Consider the following 20,369-nt stretch of genomic DNA (forward strand, 5'->3'; position numbering starts at 1 on the left):
CAGCTTTTTTAGTGTGGTTACTGGAGTAAGGAAGCTGAGTACCTGCTAACTATCAGAAGCCTGGTCCCTGGAGTGAGGCACTTGCTGATTGGTTGTTGTCTAGAAGCGTGGAGCTGTCAATGATTGGCTGACTTTCAGAAGCTCTGGACTGTCGTTGATTTACGAACTTTCAGAAGCCTAGCTACCGGAGTGAAGCTGTTGTTGACTGGCTGATTTTCAGAAGCCACTGGAGTGAGGCTGTCGCTGATTGGCTGGTTTGTAGAGCCTGTGTACTGATGTGAAGTTATCTCTAAATAATGGTGGTTACTTGATCAGGACTTAGAACTTGAGGAAAAAAGTCTTTTCCTTTCTTGAATATGAAAAATAAGTACTTTTAATTTCTAGTTCCTTCTTTTGGTCTTCCCTCAGCTAAACTCGCTGGAGACACCGTAGACACTGTACAGATCGTTTATTTGTAAAAGTAGGATTTTCAGTTAGTGATTTAAGCACCAATTACTGTGGCGGAAAAATAGCTCTAATAGGTTTTAATTGATTATAAAAAGATAAATACAGGACATTTAAGGCATCCTGACAAAGTCAATATACGACGCAGGACAAAATCATTAAATACGTCCTATATATACAGGATGCCTGGAAACTGTCAATTACACAGAAGATTGACGCTCGCTGGGATTGGGTTTCTTGCATACGGCCCTGCAGTCGGAAACGGGTCGAGTCAGAATCTGAACTGTAAAGCGCAGGCATCCCCTGGGCCCCTGTGAGCCCCTAACGTCTGCGCAAGGCTGGGCGCGCACCGCTAACCATAGGTCGGCTAGAAATCGGCTGAATGTTTGAAGGGAGGGTGCACAATTGACTAGCAGCAGGTGAGGAAACAGCAGCAAGGAACCGGCCTGGGAGACCGGGACACGAAAGCCGAGCACCAGGGCGGTTCAGATCTCCGCGCCAGGGACCTGCTGCGGCAGCAGAAGGCTTTGCTGGAGGCCGAAGTGGACTGGGCGGGGTGGAACGAGGCCCCGCCCCCGGGCGCGCCCGTGTGCGTGGCTGGGGGCGCCGCAGAGTCCCACTCCACGATGCGAAGCCTGAAGGCAGGGCAGAGCGGCGGCGCGGTAGCTTTCACTCTGGGGACCCACGATCCCAACGTCCAACCCGGCCGCCTCGAAGCTTAAGGAAGACTCGACCCGCAGCCGTGCGCTTGCCCCCATCCGCGCTCTTTGCAGGCGTCCGGCTCCGCCCCCACCCCCACCCCCCTACGTGCCCCCGCCCCCTACGTGCCCCCGCGCACCGCGCCCCCCGCCCACCCGGCACGCCCAGCCGCCCCGCCCGGCCGAAGCGGGCCCGGAGACGCCCCGCAGGCCTGAGTGACCCTCGCAGCGGCGCTGTCCTCCTCAGCCGCTCGCAGCCATGGACGTGTGCCCCCCACACCGGCTGGGGCTGCCCCGCGCACGGTCCCCCGGCGGCCCTGGCCGCGGGTCGCCCTCCGTCAGGTACGCGGGGCCGAGGCCGCAGAGGGGCGGGCGGGCGGGCAGGCGGTTGCGGGCTGTTGGGGTCTGGAGACGCCTCCCGCCGAAGGGCGTGGCCCGATATGGCTTCCTTGCGGACGGTTTTTTCCTGAACGGTTCCCTGACGAACGTTTCCCGAGGAGCGGCTCTCGGTGCAGAGGCTCCCACAATGGTTCCTCTGTGAAGACCCCCTATTATAACATCCCCAACCCCATAGAACATTTCCCCCCGGAAAGATTTGCCTATCGAGAACCTCCACAGTGCTTTCTGTATGATTAATTCACTTGCCTTCCCCATAGGATATTTCCCCCAGAAATGGCCATCTATGGAGACGTCCCCTCACAATAGCGCCCCTTACAGAACCCCTAAATGGGTTTCCCTCGAAATGGCTTACCTCTCATGCTCCCCTACAGTAGGTCTCCTTTAGAGCCTTTCCCTCTCACTGTGCCTTCCCTAGAGAGTACTCCCCTCCCGCCCCCTAGAAACACCCACACGGACAGCATCTTCCCTGTTTCGCGTTTCCCCACCTCCCCCTGCCCCAGCCCGAGCCTCTCCCTCACTCCACGATGGAGAGCTCAGGTTGAGGACAGGTGGAGGTCATTAGGGGCCTGGATAAGGAAAAAGGGGCCAGAATCCCCGAAAGCTGCGGATCCCAGGCCTCAGAGCCTAGAGATAGAGCCCCCGGGTGCCTCATTATAGGGAGGGTCCCCGCCCCCTTTCGATATATGAAGATTTTTTTTCTGCTGTCTGCTTCCTGTGCCTTTGGGGCTGACCTTGATAGTCTCGGTATTATTCGTGATGGAGCTGGTTTGGGGCCGCCAGTGGAGTGTGGAGGTTGGAATGATGGAGGGGTTGTAGCAGAGACCATTGAGAGGAAGGGAGGAAGAGAGAGAAATGGGCTTTGGTTCTGCTAAACTGTCATTAAACCAGAAGAGGGTTTTTATTTGTTTTGTTTGCTTTTTCTTTATTCTAGCTACTTAACAAAGCAAATACGGTGTTGTTTCCTTGAAAGAAGGTTGTCAACTTACATGTGAGAATGGTCTTTCCTGTATCCTTGTTATGGTATTTAAGGCATTGTATTTTGGAATTTTTGCTCTCAAATCTTTTTTTTCTTTGTTTTGTTTTTATTGTTTTAACTCCACCAGATTCATGGAGAACAAGAACTAAATCTTAAAATCCAGTCCCTCTCTTACTTACTGACATTCCTTCTTCCACCCCAGCTATTAACACATGTTGGTTGAATAAATATAGGATGGGGAGGTGGGACTAGATACCCTTGGTTGCGTTTGGGAGCCCTAATTTGCTTCTGATTTGGCAGGTGACATTAGGTGACATATTTGGACTCCTGTTCTGCTCTTCAGTGGAATTTCAGTGGGCTTTACAGTTCCAAGTGTTTAGCAGCTTGTGGTAACCATCTCCAGTCTGTCCTAACGTTTCTGGCAGCCAGTTTCAATGTTAGAAAGTATTTAAACTTTGAATAAAATAGAAACTGCACAGGATACTTTAGAACTTGAAGCAGCCACACTTTAAATCCAGGGTCTATGTAGACTTGGGGTTCATCCCATATCATCTTGAGCTTTGAAGTCTGGAGTCCTTGAGACTTTTAGGGAAAAAAGAGCTTCTGAATAAAATCCATCTCTAAAATAACTGCTTCCTTCCTTGCTTCTGGTAGCATGTCAGTATACATTTTTTTTTTTGTAAGTAGTGTTTTTATGTTAGATCAATGTTGGCTAACTTTACTAATCATACTCAAACTCCGAATTTTCCATCACGTGGTTTGAGTGAAACTTGTTAGTCTTCAGACATAGGGTAGTGCAAGGAACCCCAAGGCCTGGAGGTTGTATACCTTTGGTAAAAGAAATTCTGTGAAAGTTTCCCTCCTTTCCCTGCCGTTTTTAACTAAACGTGCTTTTCTTACTCATTCAGTCAAGCCTTTCCCAGATTTTGACGTTGAACGTTTCTAGAAGGTTTGTGCTCAGCACTTTCCTGTCACCCATATTTGGCTTCTTTGCTGCACTCTGACACCTGAGTGATGAAAGAGGCGGGCCTAACTGGTGAAGCTACATTCCTAAAGACGCATAGATAGTACTTTGCAGGTGAGTGGTTCTTTTCTAGCAATGGAGTTCATTTTCACAGATGAGCAGTAGAGATCAGGAGTTAAAATATTGTTGCTTAGATGTAGAAGCTTCTTTTTAATGATACGGTGGTCATCAGTGCTGTCCATCAAATATCTTTGGTTTCTGTCTCCTGGGCATGTGGTACCATTGTACTTGCTTGCACCCTTGAAGATGGATATGGCATTGTTAGTTGCTTTTGGTCAGTGAAATGTGCACAGGAATGATGTGCATCCCTTCATGGTAAAAACTTCTGGTGTGTAATTTGCCACTCTTTCCCTCTGTTTTGGTGATTGTTGGTGCTCCAGATGGTGGCTAGTCTCAGTCTGGGAACCAGAGCAAGCTTCCAGGTGACCTATGTTTGACACGTAGAGTGAGCAAGAAGTAAGCCTTTGTTTCAAGCCACCGAGATTTTGGAGTTATTACCAAATAACTATCTTTACTTGTACTAAGGAACCAGTGGAAATAGTTGAAATATGCTTTCCTACTTCAGATCTTTTCCTGCAGAGGAATCTGATCCTGCTCAGGACTTGTTTAACAGTTTAAATTTCACTGCCTCTTTATGCAAATAATCCAACATACACTGTGCTAGGTACTGTGGATTCAGAGCAGTAAGGCAGGCCTCTGCCCTTCAAGAGCTCCTTTGTAAGTGGAGAGAGGTAAAAATCATAATACAGTGTGGTGAGAAATAAGTATTGGGGAGGAAATAGGGCTGAAGGAACAATAATGTAAGAAAGCATAGTCAGTTTGGGGCTCAGCAGTTGGAAGAATGGAGTTGCCATTTACTGATATTGGGAACATTGGAATAAGAGCAGATTTGTGGAGAAAATAGAGTTCAATTTTGGCCTTGTTCATTTGAGTTTCCTAATAGATAGCCAAGTGGAGAAATTGGATTAGCAGTTGGATATATTAGTCTGTAGTTCAGGAGAGAGATTGAAACTGGAAATACCACCCATAATACTGGTGACTCCAAAATTTTTTTTTAAAGCTATGAGACTAGATAGAGACCCAGGGAGTAAATGTAGATAGAGAGGAGGACCAACATCCAAGCCCTGGGATATCCCATGTAAAAAAGGCAGTGTAGCAATGTCTTCCAAATTCTGAGGGTAAATGGTTTCCTACCTCTGAGATAGGGGAAGAATCAAGGATAATCAAATGATAAATGCAAGAATAGACTATTAGATTTGGTAATGTGGAGGTCATTGGCGACCTTGACAAGAACAGTTTTGGTGCAGTGGGTTCAAGAGGATATAGAAGAGGAGTTGAAGACAGTGAGTATAGATAGTCACAGTGATGTTGTTTCAAGGATTTTTATTAGGGAGAGCAGAGTAATAGGGCTGTGACTGGAAGGGCACGAAGTGTTAGAGTTGTTTTTGTTTTTAGGTGGGCAGATAGCATATTTGTAAGTTAATGGGAATGGTGGAGTACAGAGAGACAAATTGATGATTAAAGAGAGAGAAGGGACAATTGCAGGGGTGAAGTCCTTGAGTAGATGAGAGGGAATGGCGTCTAGGATATAAATGGATATGTTGACCTTAAGCTCGATAGCTACATGGACAGTTCATCTGTGGTGATTATATTGACCCAAATACTGGTGAATTGGTAGCTTGATAGTGGGACAGAGTGAACGTTCTCTTCTGATTACTTCCATATTCTCAGTTAAATAAGAAGGAAGGTCTTTAGCTAAAAATGAAGAGTGGGGGAGGTGTTGGAAGTTTGAGGAGAAAGAAGGTGTAAAATTCATCCAAGAGAGTGGGAAAAAATGAGTTGAATAAGGAAATATTTTAGGGCACCAGGTGCCCATTTGGCATTTGTGGTCATAAATTTAAGGTGGGTGAGACCCAGTTAGCATGGTTGAATGCTTCCCCTTCAGCTGTGTTGAGCTGCTTGGATGTGGGCACTGTGGGAGGGAGTGGCTGAGGTAGGATAGAGGATGTAATTGGAAAATAGGAGTAAAGGAACTGAGAGGTAAGGATAGTGGAAGGGTTATCTCAGTGCATATTGAGATCATCATGAATTAAGATGGGAGTAGTAATAGCAAAGAGACAATGATCCAGAAGCTAAATCTTGAGGGAATGTGGAGGACTGAATGACCTACAGGTTTGTAGATGTCTGTAACAAGGAGGGATAGTGGGTGGTTATTGTTTGTTGGCATGAAGAAATCATCCAAAATAAAATACAGTTTCTCACAAACAAAGGTGTGTTTCTAGATTAAAAGGACCCTCCAAGAATCCAGCACAATTAATTTAAAAATATCCATGCCAAGGCACATCATCATGAAATTTTTTTTTTTTTTAGAAATTTATTTTTTATTTGTTTATTTTTGGCTGCATTGGGTCTTCGTTGCTACACGTGGGCTTTCTCTGGTTGCAGCCAGCGGGGGCTACTCTTTGTTGTGGTGCACTGGCTTCTCATTGTGGTGGCTTCTCTTATTGTGGAGCACGGGCTCTAGGTGCTCATGCTTCAGTAGTTGTGGCTCGCAGGCTCTAGAGCACAGGCTCAGTAGTTGTGGCGCATGGGCTTAGTTGCTCTGTGGCATGCGGGATCTTCCTGGACCAGGGCTCAAATCCGTGTCCCCTGCATTGGCAGGAGGATTCTTAACCACTGCGCCACCAGGGAAGTCCCCACATCATGAAATTTTTGAGCACTATGAAGACAAAAGAATATCTACAAATCACATAGAGTCATGAATCATTAGATTGTAGCAAGAATGGGCACTAGAAGATAATGGAGCAAGGAGTGCCTTCTAAAAGAAAATGGGTTCCCACTCAGAATTCTGTATCCAGCCAAACTCTCAGGCAGGTGTGAGGGAACAATAAAGACATTTCACACATGCGAAGTCTCATAGTTTGACTTTCCACGTGCCCTTTATTAAGAACTCACTGGGTGGCGTGTGCTCTAGCAAAAAATTCTGACCGAAGAGTTCCTGTGCTGGAGTTCTTCTATACCATGTATAGGTGGGATTTTTTTCTTGTGAAGGGACTCATAAGGAAGGACCTTTGTTGCTTCTGGAAATTACCAAAGGGCTGGAACCTTTTTTTAAAAAAAAAAAAAAAAATTATTTATTTATTTATGGCTGCATTGGGTCTTCGTTGCTGCATGCGGGCTTTCTCTAGTTGCGGCGAGCAGGGGCTGCTCTTCGTTGCGGTGTGCGGGCTTCTCATTGTGGTGGCTTCTCTTGTTGCGGAGCACAGGCTCTAGGCACGCGGGTTTCAGTGGTTGTGGCACGTGGGCTCAGTAGTTGTGGCTCACGGGCTTAGTTGCTTCGTGGCATGTGGGATCTTCCCGGACCAGGGCTCAAACCCATGTCCCCTGCACTGGCAGGCGGATTCCTAACCACTGCGCCACCAGGGAAGCCCCGGGCTGGGACCATTTTTTATTGCCATTTCCCATATTGCTTGCCCTAGTGCTTAGGTCAGTGTCTGGCACATAGTCAGTACTCACTAAATGTGAACTGCTGTTGTTAGCTATTATGAAACACTGCTTGCACTAATTATTTATTGAATGAATAAAGAATAATTACAGGTGAAACTGTGGGCTATGGGTGTTCAGAGAATGAATAATCACAGTTGTAAGCTAGATGGTGGGAAGGTGGGTCACCATAGTGATTTTCTATAGAGAGCGCTTACGTAAAGCCTCACAGAGGCAGGTTATCTCTTCAGGTGATGTTTATTGGTCAGGTACCAATACCCGTGGTTCTCTTTTGGGTTTACAGATCTACAGAAGTGGTAATTGTACCTGCCTTAAGAAAACTCAAAATACAGAGTAAGACTATGACCTTGTGTGTCTGAAAATGTGAAGTTTCACCTTCACTATACTTGCTTGGATGCTGGCCAGGGAGGCTTGGTTTGGTGCTATAGAAGTAAAAAGGGTTTGCTTAGTTACGTTTTTATGGCCTTATTTCTGACCCAGGGTGGGGGTCTAAGTATGGGTTTCCCCCTGCTGTCAGAAAGTAGAGCCTTCTTAGGAAACCTTTTGTAAGGTGAAACAGCCTAAAGCGAAGGAGCAATTACCTTAGAACACATCTTGCTAACAGAGGCACAAAATAAATCAGGATAAAGCACAGATGCTCACAGACACAGTTCAAAGCTATGGAGGCTTGTTGCTGTTATGCTGAGTGTAGTTACCAGGGAAGGAGCTTGGCAGTGCCACTCTCATTGCTCCACTGCAAAACAGATGCTGGCTATCTTTGTTTTTCACCTTTTTTCATAGAAGCAAAAACCCTCTTCAGATTTCTTTCAGTTAGTGAAAACAGGTAGGTCTTATGTAAAAGCGAACTTTGAAAAGCAGGGGATGCCCCTGTCTGCATTTTCACATATGTCTGGGATGACTGTGTTCTGAGGACTCTTATTTAGTGAGTATAGTTGCATTAATAGTGCACAGTATTGTAACAGTGTTTCCTAGCTCTTGGGCTCTTCTGTCATGTTCTAATTTTTGGAGAGGGGGAGTAGATGAGATGCAGATGCCCTCAAGAGTTCCACAGCTTAAATACTGCTTTGCCCTGAAATTAAAAAGAAAAGAAAAAGCAGAGTTTGCTACTTGGGTATTTAAAACTGTTTTCTGTGATTTTGAACCCTAGTTCGAGGGAAAGTTAGCTAATTTGGCATGCTTTTTGCTTTCAACTTGTTTGAAATAATATTAGGTTTATAGATGATTTGTACATATGGTACATAGTGTTCCTATATGGCCTTCACTCTGCTTCCTCTAATGTTAACATGGTGCATTTATGAAAAATAAGAAATTAATATTTGTACCATACATTAGTTTACTAGGTAAACTTTGTTTACTTAGTACATTTGTTTTTATTTGGAGCTTATTACTCCAGACTTTATTTGCCCAGTCTTTCCACTAATGTCTTTTTTCTATTCCAAGATCCAATCCAGGATTCCACAGTGCATTTATATTTGGCATGCTTTTGATAGTCAAAGAGGTGAGGGAAAGTACTTGTGGATGCCTTTTGAATGAAGACCTGTGAAACTGACTTTACAAAGAGCAGATTGTGTGTGGAAATGCTCAGAGAAATCTGGAGAAAAGGAATAAAATGGGAAATAATATATTGTTACAGTGGAGCATAGTGACAGACTTTGAAATAACATTTTTCATTTGTGGTGGGTAGCATTTTCTGAAGTTCTCAGATTTAGTTTGTAGAGAGTCTTATATACCCCAATTTGTGAAATATGCATAGACATGAATTGCAATTGGGTACAAGTTTTAACCATTTTAGATAAGGTGACCTGTCAGTTAGGAACCATGTTTGGCAGCTGGTAGAAGATGCTTAACAATAATGACTTAACTTTGAGGTTTACTCTCTCTTGCAAAAGATGTCTGTCTAGAGGAGGGCAGGCTAGGCCTGGTATGAAGTCATCAGGGAACCAGGCCTCTTCTGTGTTTGTATTTAGCAAATGGATTCCATTTTCTCCATAGCTTCATGGTCACAAAATGGCTGCAGGAACTCTAGCTATCCGGTCTGTCAGGCAAGAAGGGGAAAGAAAAGCGGCAGCTTTCCTAGTTGAGTCAGTTCTTTCCCTTCAGAAAACTTTCCCAGAAGCCTCCACCTGATGGCTTTTGCATGTCTCATTGGTCAGCTCTAGAAGCAAAGGAGCTGTGCCAATTGCTGCTCCAAATAAAATTGGGATACTATTGGGTTGGCCAAAAGGTTCGTTTGGTTTTTTCCTTAAGTGGCTCTAGTAGTGCTTAGTTGTCTTTAACTTATTCGAAACAATTTTGTTAGATTGTGTTATGACAGCTGTCATATCAGCATGCATTTAAAAAAAAAACTTATCAGGACTTCCCTGGTGGTGCAGTGGTTAAGAATCCACCTGCCAGTGCAGGGGACACGGGTTTGAGCCCTGGTCCCGGAAGATCCCACATGCCGCGGAGCAGCTAAGCCCGTGTGCCACAACTACTGAAGCCCGCGCGCCTAGAGCCCGTGCTCCACAACAAGAGAAGCCACTGCAATGAGAAGCCTGTGCACCTCAACGAAGAGTAGCCGCTGCTCGCCGCAACTAAAGAAAGCCCGTGCACAGCAATGAAGACCCAACGCACCCATAGGTAAATAAATAAATAAATAAATAATTTTATTTAAATAAGTAAAAAATTAAAAATGTATCAAAATTGGTGAATTTTTGTGTAGCCACTTTAAAATTGAAGATGGAAGAAAAAAAGCAACATTTTCAGCATATTATGCTTTATTATTTCAAGAAAGGTGAAAATGCAACTGAAACGCAAAAAAAGATATGTGCAGTGTATGGAGAAGGTGCTGTGACTGATCAAATGTGTCAAAAGTGGTTTGTGAAGTTTCCTGCTGGAGATTTCTCGCTGGACAATGCTCCACGGTCAGGTAGACCAGTTGAAGTTGATAGCAATCAAATCAGGACTTTAACTGAGAACAGTCAACATCATACCACGCGGGAGATAGCTGACATATTCAAAATATCCAAATCAAGCGTTATCCAAATCAAGCGTTGAAAATCATTTGCACCAGCTTGGTTATGTTCGTCGCTTTGATTGGGTCCCACACAAGTTAAGTGAAAAAAATCTTCTTGACTGTATTTCTGCATGCGATTCTCTACTTAAACATAACGAAAACATTCTGTTTTTAAAACAAATTGTGATGGGTGATGAAAAGTGGATACTGTACAATAATGTGGAATGGAAGAGATCGTGGGGCAAGCAAAATGAACCACCACCAGCCACACCAAAGGCCGGTCTTCATCCAAAGCAGGTGATGTTGTGTATAAGGTGGGGTTAGAAGGGAGTCCTCTATTATGAGCTCCTTCCGGAAAATCAAACGATTAATTCCAACATATACTGCTCCCAGTTAGACCAACTGAAAGCAGCACTCGACAAAAAGCATCCGGAATTAGTCAACAGAAAATGCATAATCTTCCATCAGGATAACGCAAGACCACATGTTTCTTTGATGACCAGGCAAAAACTGTTACAGCTTGGGTGGGAAGTTCTGATTCATCCACCGTATTCACCAGACATTGCACCTTCAGATTTCCATTTATTTTGGTCTTTACAAAATTCTGTTAATGGAAAAAATTTCAGTTCCCTGGAAGACTGTAAAAGACACCGGGAACCTTTGCTCAAAAAGATAAAAAGTTTTGGGAAGATGGAATTATGAAGTTGCCTGAAAAATGACAGAAGGTAGTGGAACGAAATGGTGACTGTGTTTTTCAGTAAAGTTCTTGGCAAAAATGAAAAATGTTTTTATTTTTACTTAAAAACCGAAGGCACTTTTTGGCCAACCCAATATTAGTAAAAAAAAAAAAAGGGGGGGGGGAGAATGGATATGGATTAGGCACCTGTTTGTCTCTACCACAGAGAGGTACCTGTGTGGATTGAAAGTTATATTGCTTAGGATTACTAATGGCTGTGATGAGCTACATGAAAATGCTGGGAGAAAATTCAAGTCATCGAATAGTTAAATGATGCCAACACATTTCTCAGTCGTGTGTGTGTGTGTGTGTGTGTGTGTATCCCTTCAGTTTGAGTCACTTTATGGTCACTGGTTAACCATGTATTGGTTATGACAGCAGTAATGTTGCCTTTGCTTTTTCCATTGCAAATTGTTGCTCCAGAAAGGACATCAGTGGGAAAGGACATTTATTGACTTGAGACACATCCTGCCTTCTTGGCTTTCTTCCAAGTCTGTTTTATGGAGGGAATAAATAGTTGCCACTTTAATGCAGGGCCAGCTTTCTTAAGTCCTTAAACCCTTTTCTTAGCAGTCCTGCAGTAGCTCCTTGTAATCAGTATCTGAAGTCTGGATTAATGCTGATATAATAATATGTTGTATTACTCCTGCTGTTGATTTTCCCCCCAATATTTTATTATGAAAACTGTTTGGAAGTACAGAAAGGTTGAAAGAATTGTTCAGTGGACATTCATGTATATTCATACCTAGATTCTCTGCTTAATGTATTTGCTCTGTTTGCCTTATCATATAGTCATCCTGCTCTCCATCCATCAATTCATCCTATGTTTTAATGCTTTTCAAAGTAAGTTACAGACATTGGTATGCTTCAACCCTAAACATTTCCTGGGATTGATTTCATAATAGGAAGAATACTCTCTGTTTCAAGTGACAGAAACCCAACTCAATAAATTAAAGTAAAAAAGGGAGTGAATGTATTGGCTTACTTGGCTGGAAGGAATAGTGGGGAGATAGACTTGTAGGAAGACCTGTAAGAACTAGGGCCTCAGGAACTGGAACCAAGACTCTGCTATCAAAATAGTTGCCTCTATCTATATAGCCCAAAATCCACATTCTTCCTGCACTGTGACCCTAGAGGCCATTTCTCTTCTACCTCTAAAATAGGAAATCCCTGGAAAGGACTCCAGCTGACCTGGCTTGCCTCTGGGTGAGTCATGATTGGATGCTGTGGCAGAGAAGGGGCACAGTGTATGTTACCAAGGGAAATGAAAATGGAAAGCATGCTAAGTGAAGTATATACCTCAGAAAGCTTTCCCATTTGTTCTCTCATGCTGGCATAATGCTGGTGTTTGACTAGAAGAGTACAAAGGAGAACTACAAATGCAAAACTCCTAAATAAAACAATATTACAGCCAGCCCTTCACATCCACAGGTTCTGCATCCATGGATTCAACCACCCCAATCAAAAATGTATTTTTTGGGCTTCCCTGGTGGCGCAGCAATTAAGAATCTGCCTGCCAATGCAGGAGACACGGGTTCGAGCCCTGGTCCAGGAAGATCCCACATGCCACGGATCGACTAAGCCCGTGCGCCACAGCTACTGAGCCTGCACTCTAGAGCCTGTGAGCCACAACTACTGAGCCCATGTGCCACAACTACTGAAGCCCGCACACCTAGAGCCCGTGCTCCACAACGGGAGAGGCCACCGCAATCAGAAGCCCGCGCACCACAACAAAGAGTAGCCCCCATTCGCCGCAACTAGAGAAAGCCCAGTTGCAGCAACAGAGACCCAACGCAGCCAAAAATAAATAAATAAATGAAAAATATATATATATATATATTTTTAATTTGAGAAAGTTCCAGAAAGCAAAACTTGAATTTGCTGCACACAAGCAACTATTTATATAGCATTTACACTGTATTTACAACTGTTCACTTAGCATTTATATTAGGTATAAGTAATCTAGAGATGATTTTTTTTTTTATTTTTGGCTGCATCGTGTGGCATGTAGGATCTTAGTTCCCCAACCAGGGATCGAACCCGCACCCCCTGCATTGGAAGCCAGAGTCTTAACCACTGGACTGCCGGGGAGGTCCCTAGAGATGATTTAAAGTGTACCGGAGGATGTGCATAGGTTATATGCAAATACTATGCCATTTTATATAAGGGACTTGAGCATCTGCAGATTTTGGTATCTGTGGGGGTCCTGGAACCAATCCTCCATGGATAACAAGGGACAACTGTATAACAATGAAAATTCTAACCACACATGGTTTAGAAGTTATGGGGAAACAGGTACTCTGGTATATTGTAGGTGAACGTTTTAAGAAGACAATTTGGCAAGAGCTATCAAAGTTTTAAATGCAGATACCTCTTAACCTGGCACTGCTAGTCTCTACCTTGCAGAAACTTTAGTACTTATGCCAAAGATGGCTATATAAGGTTGTTCAATGAAGCATTGTTTGCTATTTGCAAAAATAATAAAAATCCTGAATGTTCAATTATAGTGTCTGGTTAAATAAAAACAAAAGAACATAGTACAACAGTTTTAAAAATGAGGTTGCATTCTATTTACTAGCTTGGAAAGATCTTAAGGTACAATGTTAAGTGAAAAAAGCACGTTGCAGAGCAGTTACATATGTTGTTATTATGATTTTATGTAAAACAACTCTCTCCCCAAAAAACTCACCCAAACTATGTGTTACTGAGAGATTCACATCAGATTGTTCACAACAGTTTTATAAGATGAAGTGATTCAGATTGGTATGAGGATTCACTTTGTAAAACATTCAAAGCACAAAGCATGTAGAATATAAGGAGAATTATTCATGTTTTAATTGTTTAATTTTGAAAATCAAAAAGCATAAATTATGGAGGAAAAACAGGCAGAAATAAAATTTGCAAATTTTCTCCTTCATTTCCAGGGAACCAGGATAATAAAACACAAACAAACAAGAAAATATACCTGGCTATGTATACAGTAATTGTTATAAAAGCAATGAGCAGTGAATTAACTATTATGTATAAAATGGAAGATGGGGAGAACAGAGATGATTGTTTAGAATTCAGAAATATTGTATCTGAGGCTAACTTTATTGTCAGGAAATCAGTGAGGTATATCAGGAGAAGTTCAGAGTCAGGGTGCCTGGTCACTCAGGTCCTGGGGCTGTTAATCTTTACTCAGCCTTGTGATCTTGGGCAAACTGCTTCTCTTTGGGTCTTGTTTTCGTCTTGTCATCTGTCATGTCTAGATTTTGAGCCTGAATCCAAGGAAAGTGAGAAATAAAGTATAGTATACAAGCAGCATGTTTGATATAAACAATATTACTGGGTCTGTTGAGTCTACAGGTATTCTAAAGGAGGAACTTTGTAAAGTCGTGGGTGACCACAGGCCATCTACCCAGGCTGTGCCAGCTGTGCTCAGGTAGACCTGGAAGCTACAGGGCAGTGCTGTTGCTGGGCTTGGTGTGTGTTTGAAAGTTTCTATTGAAAAAAAGGAAAAAAAGAGTGGGTGGATACACAACAAACTCATAATGGTGACCTCCGGAGGTGGGGAACAGTGAAGACTTTAGTTTTATATGTCATATTCCATTTTTTTAAATAAAAAAGGATGATAAATTAATATTTTACATAATTCAAAAAGGCACTAACGTAGGTTAATTCTGGGTGCTGGAAATATGAGTGATTGTGGTTTTCTTTATACTTACCAGGTGTTTTTTAATAGGTAGCTATTTCAGTAAGTGAAAAGTTTAATGGTTCAGTGACAAACAATAGGCTATGTTCTGGTTAAAAATTAAATTTGGGAAGCAAGAAAATATTCAAAGGAAAAAAGAACTAAATTTAGTTCTACCCATTTGACAAGAAAATACTATGATAATGTTTTACTCTGGGAAGAGGAAGGTCTTTCTACGTTTTATATGCTTTCACTTTGTTTTACTTTTCACTTTATTTATTTCCCAAAATACTTGCAGGGAAAAAAATCCTCTTTTTGCTCCTGTCTTCAGTATTGTCTTGGCTTCCCACTGCAGTAGTTGGGGAGCTGTTTGTTTCCTGGTCACATGACCTGTTAATGCTTTTTGTCACTGGCTGATTCTAAGTTTGAAAGCCCAAGAGCTCTTGGTAACTTTGGTAGTCAGCTAGGGTTGGGCAATGGACCAAAGGACCAACTTAATAAAATATTTGTCGTGTAGAGAATGATTGCAAAATGAATCTTATATTAAACATGAGAAAGTGGGGAGGGACAGGCAACCATTTCCCAGGGAAAGAAGTTTTAATCTTAATCATTTTGCGGCTTAAATTCTGCTACTTCCAAAGTAGTTACTGAGTTACTCCACATGTCCTCCTTACCTCCAGCCCCCAATTTTTATTATGAAAATGTTTGAATAATACAGAAAAGCTGAAAGAATAGTACAATGAATACTCTGTACCCGTCGCTTAGATTCACCAATTTTAACTTTTACCTTATGTGCATTGTCTTTACTTTTTCTTTTCTTTTCATTCTTCTTTTCTGTTAAACGTTTTTCAATTTGCAGGTATGATGACACTTTGCTCCTAAGTACTGCCTCATGACTCTGCAAAGAAAAAGGACATTCTACTTCGTAACCACCATAATATTATCTCAGCTAAGAAAATTAATAGTCAATTTGAATATGCCCTGGATAATAGATAATAATATTATAATAATATATAATATAATTATTACCTATTATCCAAGGCATATTCAAATTTCCTCAGATGTCTCATAGATGTTTCCCTGGGTTTTTGTTTGCTTGTTTGTTTGTTTAAATCGAATTAAGGTTCATAAATTGCATTGCCTTATTATTCTTTAATCTCTTTTACATAAGAAGAGTTCTCCCTCTCTGTTCTTTCTGTTTTACATCACATTGGCTTCTTTTAACTTAAAATGTTTTAAATTATGGTAAAATACACATAAAATTTACCATCTTAACTGTTTTAAGTGTACAATTTAGTAGTATTAAGTACTTTCACATTGTTGTGCTACATTCACCAGTATCTATCCACAGAACTCTTCATCTTGCAAAACTGAAACTCTGGTACCTATTAAACAGTAACTCCCCACTCCTTCCCTCTGGCCCGTGGCAACCATCATTCTACTTTCTGTCTGTGAATTTGGCTGTTGTAGGTACCTCATAAAAACGGAATCATATAACATTTGTCCTTTTGTGACTGGCTTATTTCACTTATTATAATGTCCTTAAAGTTCATCCATGTTTTAGCGTATGTCAGAATTTCCTGTCCTTTTTAAGATTGAATGATATTCCATTGTATGTATATACCGCAGTTTATCTGTGTCCATAGACACTTGGGTTGCTTCTGCCTTTTGACTATTGCAAATAATGCTGCTATGAACATGGGTGTACAAATATCTCTTTGAGTCTTGCTTTCATTTCTTTGCGGTGTATACCCAGAAGTGGAATTGCTGGATCATATGGTAATTCTGTGTTTAATTTTTTGAGGATCACTGTGCTGTTTTCCTCAGCAACTGCAATATTTTACATTCCCACCAATGGTGCACAAAGGTTCTGATTTCTCCTCATCCTTGCTAAACTTTATATTTTCTGCTTTTTTGATAGTAGCCATGTTAATTTGTGTGGCAGTAATACCTCGTTGTGGTTTTGATTTGCATTTCCCTGATGATTAGTGATATTGAACATCTTTTATCTTTTCATGTGCTTATTGGCCATTTATGTATCTTCTCTGGAGAAATGTCTATTCATGTTCTTTGCCCATTTTGAGTTGTTTGTCGTTGTTGAGTTACAGAGGTTCTTTATGTATTCTGGATATTAGCCTCTTAATAGATATATGATTTGCAAATATTTTCTCCCATTCTGTGGGTTATTTTTTCACTCTGTTAATTGTGTCCTTTAATGAACATAAGTTTTTAATTTTGATGAAGTCTAATTTATGTATCTTTCCATTTGTCATCTGTGCTTTTGGTGTCATTGGAAAATGACAAAAAATCATTGCCAACTCCAATGTCATGAAGCTTTTCCCATATGTTTTCTTCTAAAAATTTTATAGTTTTAGGTTTACATTTAGGTCTTTATTCTGAGTTAAGTTTTGTATATGGTGTAAAGTCAGAGTTTGAATTTTTTTTTTTAATTTGCATGTGACTATACAGTTTTCCCAAAACCATTTGTTGAAAAAACTCTCCTTTCTCAATCCTGGTACCCTTGTCAAAAATCATTTGACCATGAGCACATTATAGTAAGTGAAATAAGCCAGTCACTAAAAGAGTTTATTACTGGGTTCTCTATTCTATTCCATTGTTCTATAATCAGTGGTCCCCAACCTTTCTGGCACCACGGACAGGTTTCGTGGAAGACAGTTTTTCCACGGACCAGGGGTGGGGTGGATGGTTCAGGGGGTAATTAATGTGAGCGATGAGGAGCTGCAGGTGACGCTTTGCTCGCTCGCCCGCCACTCACCTCCTGCTCTGTGGCTGGGTTCCTAACAGGGTGCGGACGCTTACCGGTCCACAGCCCGGGGGTTGGGGACCCCTGTTCTATATGTCTGTCTTTATGCCAGTACCAAACTGTTATGGTTAGCTTTGTAATAACTTTTAAAATCAGGAAGTGTGTCCTCCAGCTTTATCCTTCTTTTTCAATATTGTTTTGTCTATTCTGGGTTCCTTGAGATTACTGTGAATTTTAGGATGGATTTTTCTGTTTCTTCAAAAAAAGTTTCTGGAGTGGACGGGAGGGATAAATTGGAAGATGGAGATTGACACATATACACTACTATATATAAAATAGATAACTAATAAGGACCTACTGTATAGCACAGGGAACTCTACTCAATACTCTGTAATGGCCTATAAGGGAAAAGAATCTAAAAAAAAGAGTGGATATGTGTATTTGTATACCAGATTCACTTTGCTGTACACCTGAAACTAACACAACATTGTAAATCAATTATGCCCCAATAAAAATTAAAATATATATATATATATATAAAAGCTACTGGAATTGTGATGGAGATTATTATTGAATCTGTAGATTGTTTTGTGTGGTATTGACAGCTTAACAGTATTCAGTGTTCCAATGCATGAACATGAATGTATTTCCATTATTGGTGCCTTCTTTAATCAGAAATGTATGAATGATTCAGTTTCTCTGAATCCTCACCAGCATTTCGGTATCATCACCATTTGTTATGGATATTTTAGCTTTTCTAATAGATGTGTAGTAATATCTCATTGTGGTTTTAACTTGCATTTCCCTAATGGATAATGATGTTGAACATGTTTTCATGTGCTTATGTGCCATCTCTATATCCACTTTGAGAAAATGTTTTTTCATGCCTTTGGCCTGTTTTCTAATTGGATTTTTTTTTTACTGTTGAGTTTGGAGAGTTTCTTATGTATTCTCCTTGGTTAGATAAGTGATTTGCAAATATGTTCTCCCAATCTGTAGCTTGTCTTTTCATTCTCCCAACAGGTTCTTTCACAAAGCAAAAGTTTAAAATTTTGATGAAGTCTAATTTATCAAATTTTTAATCGATCATACTTTTGGTATCAAGCCTAAGAACTTCATTAAATCCTAAGCCCTGAATATTTATTCTCTTTTCTTCTGAAGATTTTATAGTTTTACATTAAAAATTTTAAATCTATGATCTATCTTAATTTTTGTGAAAGTTATAAGGTTTAGGTTGAGGTTCATGTTTTTGTCTTTGGATATCCAGTTGTTTCAGCACCATTTATTGAAGAGACTATATTTCCTCTATTGAATCTCTTTCCACCCTTTGTCAAATATTAATTGGCTATATTTTTGTGGGTCTATTTCTGGCTATTTTGTTCCGTTCCATTGATTTATGTGTCTGTCTCTCAGCCAGAACCACAGTCTTGATTACTTTAGCTATATAATAAGTTTTTAAAATTTTTTTGAATTTTATTTTATTTTTTTATATAGCAGGTTCTTATTAGTTACCTATTTTATACGTGTTAGTGTATATATGTCAATCCCAATTCATCCCACCATTGAGAATGATGTTTGCTGTGGGTTTGTCGTATGTGGCCTTTATTATGTTGAGGTAGGGTCCCTCTGTGCCCACTTTCTGGAGAGGTTTTATCATGAATGGGTGTTGAGTTTTGTCAAAAGCTTTTTCTGCTTCTATTGAGATGATCATATGGTTTTTATTCTTCAATTTGTTAATATGGTGTATCACATTGATTGATTTGCATATATTGAAGAATCCTTGCATCCCTGGGATAAATCCCACTTGATCATGCTGTATGATCCTTTTAATGTGTTGTTGGATTCTGTTTGTTAGTATTTTTTTGAGGATTTTTGCATCTGTATTCACCAGTAGTATTGGTCTGTAATTTTCTTTTTTTGTACTATCTGTCTGGTTTTGGTATCAGTGATGTTGGCCTCGTAGAATGAGTTTGGGAGTGTTCCTTCCTCTGCAGTTTTTTGGAAGAGTTTGAGAAGCTGTTGTCTAAATGTTTGATAGAATTCACCTGTGAAGCCATCTGGTTCTGGACTTTTGTTTGTTGGAAGATTTTTAATCACAGTTTCAACTTCATTACTTGTCATCAGTCTGTTCATATTTTCTATGTCTTCCTGGTTCAGTCTTGGAAGGTTATACCTTTCTGAGAATTTGTCCATTTCTTCCAGGTTGTCCATTTTATTGGTATAGAGTTTCTTGTGGTAGTGTCTTAGGATGCTTTGTATTTCTGTGGTGTCCATTGTAACTTCTCCTTTTTCATTTCTAATTTTACTGATTTGAGTCCTCTCCCTTTTTTACTTGATGAGTCTGGCTAAAGGTTTATCAATTTTGTTTATCTTCTCAAAGAACTAGCTTTTAGTTTTATTGATCTTTGCTATTGTTTTCTTTGTTTCTATTTCATTTATTTCTGCTCTGATCTTTATGATTTCTTTCCTTCTGCTAACTTTGGGTTTTGTTTGCTCTTCTTCTCGTTCCTTTAGGTGTAAGGTTAGATTGTTTATTTGAGATTTTTCTTGTTTCTTGAGGTAGGCTTGTATAGCAATAAACTTCCCTCTTAGAACTGCTTTTGCTGCATCCCATAGGTTTTGGCTTGTTGTGTTTTCATTGTCATTTGTCTCTAGGTATTTTTTGATTTCCACTTTGATTTCTTCAGTGATCTCTTGGTTATTTAGTAACGTAGTGTTTAGCCTCCATGTGTTTGTGTTTTTTACGTTTTTTTCCCTGTAATTCATTTCTAATCTCATAGCGCTGTGGTCAGAAAAGATGCTTGATATGATTTCAATTTTCTTAAATTTACTGAGGCTTGATTTGCAACCCAAGATGTGATCTATCCTGGAGAATGTTCTGTGTGCACTTGAGAAGAAAGTGTAAACTGTTTTTGGATGGAATGTCCTATAAATATCAATTAAATCTATCTGGTCTATTGTGTCATTTAAAGCTTCTCTTTCCTTATTAATATTCTGTTTGTATGATCTGTCCATTGGTGTAAGTGAGGTGTTAAAGTCCCCCACTCTTATTGTGTTACTGTCGATTTTCTCTTTTATAGCTGTTAGCATTTGCCTTACGTATTGAGGTGCTCCTATGTTGGGGGCATATATATTTTTAATTGTTATATATTCTTC

At 40.6% G+C, this 20,369-nt stretch overlaps 1 protein-coding gene across 4 annotated transcripts in view; it reads left to right on the plus strand.

Moving 5' to 3' along the window:
* Positions 1–1,297: 1,297 nt before the first annotated feature.
* The window catches only part of DNAAF9 (dynein axonemal assembly factor 9), a 148,242-nt gene continuing 129,170 nt past the window's right edge, over positions 1,298–20,369 (plus strand). For 3 of the 4 annotated variants that reach the window (XM_057528941.1, XM_057528942.1, XM_057528944.1), the window contains exons 1-2: positions 1,298–1,484; positions 2,473–2,529. In XM_057528941.1, the coding sequence (XP_057384924.1) occupies positions 1,402–1,484; positions 2,473–2,529 (140 nt within the window). In that variant the 5' untranslated portion in view covers positions 1,298–1,401. The remainder of the gene's footprint in view (positions 1,485–2,472; positions 2,530–20,369) is intronic. The other variant, XM_057528943.1, reaches the window with a different exon arrangement.

The sequence above is a fragment of the Balaenoptera acutorostrata genome, chromosome 15 (assembly GCF_949987535.1).
Source record: "Balaenoptera acutorostrata chromosome 15, mBalAcu1.1, whole genome shotgun sequence".
Taxonomy (NCBI): Eukaryota; Metazoa; Chordata; class Mammalia; order Artiodactyla; family Balaenopteridae; genus Balaenoptera; species Balaenoptera acutorostrata.